This window comes from Populus nigra, chromosome 1 (genome assembly GCF_951802175.1).
Source record: "Populus nigra chromosome 1, ddPopNigr1.1, whole genome shotgun sequence".
In the NCBI taxonomy this organism is placed as follows: domain Eukaryota; kingdom Viridiplantae; phylum Streptophyta; class Magnoliopsida; order Malpighiales; family Salicaceae; genus Populus; species Populus nigra.
Genome location: NC_084852.1, coordinates 8,490,559 through 8,500,145, shown reverse-complemented (window position 1 = coordinate 8,500,145; position 9,587 = coordinate 8,490,559). Strand labels below are relative to the sequence as shown.

At 32.1% G+C, this 9,587-nt stretch overlaps 1 protein-coding gene across 3 annotated transcripts; it reads right to left on the bottom strand.

The window, feature by feature from the left end:
• Window positions 1-3,831: 3,831 nt before the first annotated feature.
• On the bottom strand, window positions 3,832-7,640 carry LOC133671949 (vicilin-like seed storage protein At2g18540). 3 transcript variants are annotated; one of them, XM_062092595.1, is made up of 6 exons: window positions 7,482-7,640; window positions 6,145-6,572; window positions 6,012-6,064; window positions 5,574-5,611; window positions 4,778-5,210; window positions 3,832-4,316 (listed from the first exon to the last, which is right to left on the bottom strand). In XM_062092595.1, exons 1-6 carry the CDS (start codon window positions 7,496-7,498, stop codon window positions 4,095-4,097), a joined length of 1,191 nt encoding a protein of 396 aa, XP_061948579.1. In that variant the 5' UTR covers window positions 7,499-7,640; the 3' UTR covers window positions 3,832-4,094. The 3 variants fall into 3 exon arrangements, with proteins under 3 accessions (XP_061948579.1, XP_061948580.1, XP_061948581.1); XM_062092596.1 differs by having other exon boundaries at window positions 6,145-6,542; window positions 7,482-7,634; XM_062092597.1 differs by having other exon boundaries at window positions 6,145-6,365; window positions 7,482-7,624.
• Window positions 7,641-9,587: the final 1,947 nt, after the last annotated feature.

Here is a 9,587-nt window from a genome sequence, read left to right as displayed (position 1 = left end):
CCATTCTAAAATGCTAAAACGCTGAAGACAGTGTGAAACCCAGCTGCCCAGCTGACGAGCAGAGGACGTCCCTGCGGATTCTGCCTATTGATTGCTGAGAAGCTGAGGTCGTCTTTGAATCTCCTTCTGAAACGCAGCGTTTTTCTTTCTGCCTCTGCCTCTGCCTCTGCCTCTTCTCTTCCTTCGACCACCGAGGAGCTGAGGTCGTCATGATTTCCTTTCTTTTAAAACAAGACAGTGAAATCAGCCACTTTCACTGTGTGAAAACATCCTATCATAAGCTCCACCTCCAGAAGTAAACATAGGCAGGCATTTCAGTTGGACCACTTTCAAATTTAGCAAATACAGAGGCACATACCCCACACTACTCACTGGCATTTAATGGCATCCAAGAGACAGTCCGTGTTGGAGAAATCAACGTGAATCAAGAGAGAGAGAGAGAGAGATCAACGTGAATCAAGATGTTTTATTTTAGATTGTAATTTTATTTTTATTTTTATTTTTATTTTTATTTTTATTTTTATTTTTTTGAGTTGTTTTTTTAATTGTTTGTATTTTTTTTTCTTTTATGACAATTAAAATGTATAATTTTTTTTGTTTGTCAAATCAAGCAAAATTGTCATACCCAAATTTGTTGGATTTGGCTTGGCCGTCTTACCCAAATATCTTAGGTCTTATGTGGTCGTTAAAAAATAAAATAAAAATTAAAAAAATAATTAAGATTTTTATTTAGGATATTTAAATGATATTTTAAATGTTTTTTTTATAAAAAATAAAAATAATTTATAAAAATACTTCAAGATAGTTTAAATATTTTTTAATAATTTTTTTTTTAAATAATTATAATTTATGTTTAGGATACTTCAAGGAAATTTTAAATGTTTTTCTTATAAAAAATTAATTAAAATTTCTTTTTAGGATACTTTAAAGATAATTTAATTTTTTTAAAAAAAATAAAAAACATTAATTAGAATTTCTGTTTAGAATATTTCAAAAATAGTTTAAATGTTTTTTTAATAAAAAATTAAAAATATTTATAAAAAAATTAATTAGACATGACCATCACACCTAAGTCTGTTGGGTTTGTCATAGCTGCACTTCTGTTTAAAATATTTTGCTTCTATGGACACAGAAGAACTTAATGTGTTCATTCAACAAAAGTGAATGTGTTGTTTATTTAGAATTTATGTGGTTGGATGTTTTGTTTTAAATATTTTAGAATTTATATTTTGTTTGTGTTTTGGATATTGAATTAAATTTATGTTGTTGGTTTATAATTTAAATTTGGTTTATGTAAGTGTTGCATTGTAACTAGTTATGTGTTTTTTTTATAGGTTTTTTTTTTTTTGGGTTGACCCGGGTCAACCCGGGTCAACCCATCTGACCCGTGACCCGATCACTTGACCGGGTCAATGACCGGGTCGGGTTTCAAAACTATGATGATGATGATGATGACGGTGACGATGACAATGATGACGACGATGAATTTATTTTAAGGAGGCATTTTGATATGAAAAAATTAATTATATGCACAACTGAAGCTATAAACATGTATTATATTAATTATATGTATAAAGAACCATGTATGGTTTCGTATAACACATGGATGTGTTGGTTGACGGAGGTTTTAAGAGATCATTGGAAATGAAGTGTTAACATGTTCAGAATGGACGCAACCACTTTGTTGAGTTTGTGCACTGAATTAGAAATGCATCAGGCTCAAAACCGTCAAGAAGAATGAGCGTTATTGAAAAGGTGACAATGTTTCTATTTACAATAGCAGTTGGGGCGTCAAATAGACAAATGCAGGAAATATTTCAGCATTCAGGTGAAACTATCAGTAGATGTTTTAAAGAAGTGTTTAAATCATTATGTTTGTTTGTTGTGGAAGTCATAAAACCAGTAGATCCACAATTTACGAGCACACCAAGAGAAATTGCTATGAATCTAAGATTTATGCCACATTTCAAGGTAAGATGAATTTTTGTTTAATTAAGAGTTTAATTAAGTTGTTCAAATGAGTATGAAATATGTTATAAATGTTTATGAGTACTTAATGTTTTTGTGGCTTGTAGAATTATGTCGGTGCAATTGATGAAATACATGTTCGTGCTTGCATACCATCTGAAAATCAAATTCCATTTATTGGAAGAAAAGGCGTACCAACACAAAATGTCATGGCCGCTTGTAGTTTCGACATGCAATTCATGTTCGTGTGGGCAGGATGGGAAGACAATGCATACGATACACATATTTTTTTTGAGGCTATTGATAATAGCAATATCAAATTTCCAAAACCTCCAGAAGGTTGTGATTTTGACTAAATTGAAGATTTGGCAATTGAAGGAATATAATTTTTTTTTAAAGTTTTGTTTAAAATTACCATGTTGTTATTATTTGCAGGAAAATACTATTTGGTTGATGTTGGTTATCCAAACGAGTATGGGTATTTGGGTCCCTACAAAGGCGAGAGGTATCACTTCCAAGAATTTAGGCGTGGTGGACAACCAAGTGGTCAGAAGAAGTGTTTAATCATGCACACTCATAACTACATAACGTGATCAAACGTTCTTTTGGGGTATGGAAACAGAGGTGGAAAATTTTGCAAAACATGCCTGCTTATCCATACAAAACCCAAGTTGAGATTGTAGTTGCATCAATGACACCACATAACTATATTAGAAGGATATCGCAAGATGATGCAGTTTTTTTCTGAGTATGATCGCAATCCTAATTTAATTCCAGATGATTTTTTACCTGATATTGTTCATTGCTCAGTCATTCAAGGATCACAGAGGCCTTCACGTATGGATTTTGTACGCGATGGAATTGCAAATAGTTTGATGGAACAATAAAGGAGAACATTAATGTATAAGGATTTTTCATTTCGTTATGTAATCATAATTACAAAACACCTATGTTTTGTAATTATATATGTGTGTATATACATGTCCTTTTAAGTAATTCTAAAATCAAATCTAAAACACAAAGCATATTAACCAAACACAAGAAACTATTTTTTTACCATAATTTCAACCACAATTTTAACCAAACATAAGACTGCTTTTTTTTTTTCCACCACAATTTCAATCGCAGTTTTAACCAAACACAAGAAACTGCTTTTTTTAAACCACAACTTCAACCACAGTTTTTACCAAACACCAACTTTTTTTGAAGAGCGTGTTTGGCAGTGTGGTTGCGGGTGCTTTTCAAATAACTTTTCGTGCCAAAATGCATGCCAACGATGTTTTTTTATTTTTTAAAAATCATTTTTGACATCAGCACATCAAAACGATCCAAAACGTACAAACCATATTAAATTTTAGTAAAAAAAAAAAAATTTCAAATTTTTTGGGAACGCGGCCGCAGCCGCGTTCCCAAACGGTGCCGAAATCAACCTCACAAAAAGTACTTTTTATTAAACTATTTTTTTCAAATCATAACCACAAAAGCTATCACAATACCAAATACGCTTGGATTACTTACACAATCGTCACGTGAGCTTTTCAATATGGAATTCTCATGCTGATCAATTCAATATACATATCATTTGATAAGCACCTACATATTAGTTTTAGAAATCTCTCATACCTCAGCTTATGAGAACAACTCTCCTTTCATAAGAAAAAAAAACATAATATATATTAATCTCAATAGTTGTAATTAATATCAAATCTTAATAAATTATTGACCAGGAACATTTTAAAAATAATATTTTGATGCAATAAAAATTTTATAATTATAAAAATTTTAGAATTTTATTTGTAAAATATTTTTATCCCATGAACTTTAAGTTTACTCTATATTTATTAATTAAATATTTAATAAATATTAAAGATAAATAAACTTTTATTAATAGATTAAATACATTTACATGTTACAGTAGAAATAAATCGGAGTGCTAGTGTCAATTCCAGTAGTTATCCTTTATAGAAAAGGCCCAGATTTCATCCCTTCCCAGACAGCATCTGTGCAGGGGACGATCGCTCAAGTGTCGGCAACAACAGCAGGTGGATGGAAGTCATAATAGGAAAAAATGCAACTTGAGTTTCAGTTGCTTCACAGGATGCAACTCTTTGCTCACTGTATTCATCTCAGCAAACGAGTGGAAAAGATGGTGTTGCCAAAGCTTTCCTAGTATTGGATTCAGTTTTTTTATTTTTGGCAGCTTGGATCTGATCCGCAAGTGAAGTTTCTCTTGGAACCTTTTCTCTCTTACTAATCTCTGCATTCAGTTTCTCCCAAGCTCGGCTAAGGAAAGGCGATGATGCCCCTTGACTAATCATCTGATCATCAGTGGATTTCCTTTTTCGAATCTATAGAGACAACATATAGCCCTTGTAAAGACGAACATATAAAAAAACAAAAAAAAAATCAATGTGGAACAACATTTGATGTATAGGACCCACAAAGCGTGGTCTCATCTTGGAATTGCTTGTTTAATGCAAAAGATACCAAGAACAAAGATAGTAGATGGATCATAGGAGCATATCCAACATCAACATATTAGGTTTTAACAAAAAGGATTATGAGTAACTAAACAGTGTACATGATAGACTGCTGTGTCAACGTCTTCCATAGTGTGGCTCCAACATGATCGATTAAAAATCAATTCTAAGTTCTAAATATATGATTCCTAATCTATGAAGTCAGTAAGACTCAATTATTCCTAATTCAATTCTTTGCATCAATGTGCACCCCAAAAAATCAAATTTCATATTCTTTTCCTCAAATCGATAGTGAGATTTTTCATGTTGCACTGTAGCCAGAAGGTTACCTTTGTTAATCTCTTCTTAAGTGTCAACTTTCGGGCAACAGATGACTCTTCTGTTTTTTTCTTTGATTTTCTGTGTGCCTTCCTCTTTGTTTCTTCTCTTTCCATTGCTTTCTCTTCCCGCTCTTTTCTCTTCTGAGCAACCCTTTCCATCTTTTCTTCTTTTTCCTTTTTTTCCCTCTCAACTTTTCTCTTTGCAATCTCCTCTCCCTTTGCCTTTTCCATGGCACCCTGAAGCTGCTTGAGAGTTATTTCTTTTTTTATTTTATCGTACCCATCCCAGTCTAGCTCTTGTTGGTCAATGCCTCCTTCCTTAGCTGCTCTTGCTATTCTTTTAGTCCATGACAGAAAAAAATTCTCTCTCAGCCTTTTCCATTTCAAACGTTTACCCCAAAGTTGTCTGAGCGAAGAACTTATCTTAGCCCTGATCGCTTCACTGCAAGGAATTTGTTTGAATTGTGATTTTCAGTCTGAAAAACTTGTGTGGCTGCAGAGCCTATAGAGGTTATAGAATACTCTCAGCAAATATTAAAACCCTGAAATCCTTAAAAGTTTCATTGAGTCAGAGTTCCTCATTCAAACAATCATCTACTGAGTTAACTGAGCATAAACCATATCCAAATTCATTACTATAAGCTTCAATTTGAGGTCATTATCCACGTAATATTTTAAGTGGATATCGATGGAAACGTGGCTAATGTAGAACATCATGTATTTGGCAGTCCCGTTTTTTTCACATATAACTTTCACAACATTTGTTGAGTATATTTATAAAGATATTGGAGAGCATAAACTTTACCTATGAGCACGGGGATGCCCTGACATCTTCTTCCTAACCTGAAAATTGAGAGGAAATGAAATCAAGTTTTAGAGGAAAAACAAAAGTAATATACAAAATAGGACAATTACTTGTCAAAAAGGAGAGAGAGGGGAGGTGTACTTGTTACTGTCTCAGACTCTGCGAAATAAATAATAATCAAGCAAGAAAAATGAATTCAAAGCATTCATCTGTTTGGTAATGAAAAAAAAAAATGATTTGTGGTATGAGCTTTATTTGCTATTCCAAGAGATGCAGCATATATGAGTGAACATACTCATCAGTGAAGATCTTAAATTTGAGGAAAAAACTGTTTAGTACTATAGTTAAACCATGCAATATGAACCCTAACTATTCCAAGAATTCGCTTGCACAGAAGACAAGCTGTAAAAAAACTAACTAATCCTTACATGACTTCACCTGGGGGTTTGTCAAGGCTTCAATTGTTCTTTGCTTTATCAGTGCACGGGTCTCTACAAAATAAAAGAAGTTAAAACTACAGGATTAATCAACTTCATTAAGCCTTGGAGGGAATTATTTGATATACACTTACCTGCAGTATGTTTTCTGCCTTTGTTCCATGGAATCCTCCCTTTGTTCCCATGTTTTTTCTTTCTTTTTCTTCTCTTTTTGGGAAGGTCATTGATAATTTCTGCAGAGTATTGGCATCCATCCGGTTGAACCTCCTCACTCATAGTCTGCTTCTCAGCTGGATCAAGAGGAATTTTTGACTGGTAATGCTTGCTAGAACCTGTAGTCTCCCCGACATCATCACTGATTTGCAAGGCTACAAAATCATCAATTCTTGGGAAGGTACTAATAGAAGCATATGCGGGACATATTTTCTTCCCGATTGATGTACAATTGTTTGACTGTTGTACATTTGGTTGAAAATGTGTGTATTCCAACACATAACCCAGAGTTGGCCATAAAAGATTTTTTGGAACATGGCTGCATGTTAAATGGGGAACAGACAATCTCCTGAGAGATGGTTGAAAGGAAAAAGTGTCACATATTTTATAGAACTATCTATCCAGATACTATTGTCAGATCCCAAGCAAAACCATTCATCCATGTTGCAAACATCAATAATTATTATGATTGCAAGGTATGCAGACAAGTTCATGTTCGTTTATTTTCTACAACCTCACCAAAATGTCAATCTGGTGAAATCCTTCAAAGAATTTTGTAAGAGAATAGAACAAACTTGAAAAATCATTTAATTTGTATTTATAACAGGTGGCATCTTAAGTTCTGGAGATACATGGATATCAAAAGAAGGGTAGCTAAAGAGGGTTCCAATAGGTGGCCTCGTATCATGATCAGCTCTACGAACATTTTTTCCAGCTTGAGTACTTTAAATTGTTTCTCAAGTTCTACACAAGCGAATGCAATCAACTAAAATCACCAAATATAACAAAGCTAATTCAGAATAGTCAATCAAAATCTACTAATGTGAGCAAATTTAGAGGGAATTCCAAGTTCCAGCTCATTTATTGCACACTCAAACTTCTTTCATGTTCAAAAAGTTGAATCATGCTGGTGGAACCCCGTGAAACCAAAACCTTTGCTTGCATCCAAAATTGACAGATAATGCCACTAAAAACAATGACAGTGTCGGTTTTTTCTAGTTACAGAAATGCAGCACACTATCAATGCTAACAAAAGCATGCATTTTCATCGAATAAAATAAAATAAATTCCACTCATCAATTCAAAGTACAGTCAAAACCCATATTGAAACCAAACCCACAATGAATTGAAGATTCTATTCACTTTTATCAATAATTTTCAGGAAGCAAGACTCCAAATTGAGAAACAAAAACAGAATTTGAAGCAAACCCATTTCCAAAAACAAGTCCTTAAGTATACCACTAAGACACAAACTTACAAATGAAAGAATGACATTCTCAATGCATGTTCTCTGCTCCAGAAATTTCTGCTAGTGAGAGAGTGAGATAGAGTTCCTGTGAGGTATACTTAAGCCACCTTTTCTATTCAATTCTGAAAATGTGAAAGTTTATCAACAAATTTATTAAGCTGAAGTTTTTATTTTTTATTTATTTTTTATATATAAAAAAAAGGGTGAGATAGTGAAGCAGAGGAGAGGGATAGGCAATTGATGTTGGCCAAACATTTTGAGGATTGGATATATTCTACAGATAGTGTTTTATGCTGTGGTGGTAAAAAAAAATTGTTTATAAATATGGTAAAATAATATTTTTTTATTTTTTAAAATTTATTTTTAATATTAATAAATTAAAATATAATAAAATATAATTTAAAATAAAAATAAAAATAATTCAATTTTTTAGAAGACCGCAAAAACAAATAAAACTTCTAACTTGTTTTTTATTTTAAAAGTGTTTTTTAAAAAAATATTTTTTTATTTTAAATTAATATATTTTTTAATGTTTCTAAATTATTTTGATGTCTTAAAGTAAAAAATAAAAAATAAAAAATAAAAAATATTATATATATATATATATATATATATATATATATATATATATATATATATATTAAAAAAAAAACAACCAATAAGAAATATCAAACTAAACCTTATTGCTTAAAAAGATTTTGGTGCCAAAGCCTGCACTGTCAAGTGCTATTAAGCTTTTGTGCTAGGCCTACGCTTTTTTCACCTTATGGACTTCGTAGATTTTCAGACCCATTTTCCATTTGGATTTTAATTATTATCATTATCGTCTCAGAAAGTTTTTTATTTTTTTCTGTCTTTTTTCAGACTTCGACCGAGATAATATTGTGGGGGAGGTAGCCAACTTTTACTGTTATTATTTATAAATTTATATTTACTTAAGTAATATTTTCCATTGCTTGGTTTCTATATTTTTAATTTGCAAAAATATAAATATATTTGTGTTTTTGCTCCCCAATTTAATCTAACATCTTCGTGCCTATTTGTGATGTGAAGAATTGATGTAATTGAGTTTGTTAACTTAAAAGCCACCAATAAACATAAGTTTATCCTCGTGATTATTGACTACTTTACAAAACACGTAAAATTCAAATTATATATTCATCTAACACAAAAGGTGGGGAAAAGATTTATAAAAAAAAGACGTGATCTGTCGATATGATCCATTAGAAAAGATAATGACTGATAATGCACAAAACTTCAATGGCAAGATAATAATGGTGCACTATACTAAATAGAAAATCAAGCATTCTAATTCCTCACCATACAGGTCGAAGATGAACGACAATGTAAAAGCTGCTAATAAGAATGTCATGAAGATTATTCAAAAAATGATGATTGCTTACAAAGATTGGCTTAAGATGTTGTCATTTTCCCTTCACACGCATATCATATTGCAATCATAACTTCAACAGGAGCTACCCCATATTCTTTAGCATATGGAATGGAGGTCGTGATGCCTTTAGAAGTGCAGATCCCTTCATTAGGAGTATTGATAGATCTTGAGCTAGAAAAGGCCGAATGGTCTAAAGTCAGACATGAACAACTAAACCTGATCAGTGAGAAAAGAGTAGCTGTGATTTGTCATCACCAACTTTACCAGAAAAGAATGATTAAGGCATATGACAAGAAAGTTCGACCTTGGGTGTTCTAGGAAAGAGATCTAGTTCTGAAAAAAATATTGCCCTTACCAGGAGAAGACTAGGGTAAATAGACACCAAACTACGAGGGTCCTTCTGTAGTGAAAAAGAATTTCTTATAAGGAGCTTTAAGATTGTCTAGAATAGATTAAGAAGATCTAGTTAAACCTGTAAATTCTGATTCTGAAAAAGATATTATGCCTAATATATCCAGTTTTCTTTCCAAGTCAATAAAGTGAAGTTTGACCATGAATTCTTAGTGTAAAGAACCTTTCTTTATAAATTGCATGATCTCACAGCATTTGAAACCCTTTTCCGAAACGAAAACCTTGAAAAAAACTGGTTTTGTGCATGATTGCAAGGAATGAATCATAATATATTCAAAATGAGATTTAAGCAATTCTAGATTAAAAGGTGA

What these genes read in the sequence shown, in the direction of transcription:
- LOC133671949 (XM_062092595.1), bottom strand. An exon ending in AGGCAGAAAACATACTGCAG is followed by an intron (nt 6,065 to 6,144) that starts GTAAGTGTATAT and finishes TTTATTTTGTAG; the next exon opens with AGACCCGTGCACTGATAAAG. An exon ending in TTAAGAAGAGATTAACAAAG is followed by an intron (nt 4,317 to 4,777) that starts GTAACCTTCTGG and finishes TTGTCTCTATAG; the next exon opens with ATTCGAAAAAGGAAATCCAC.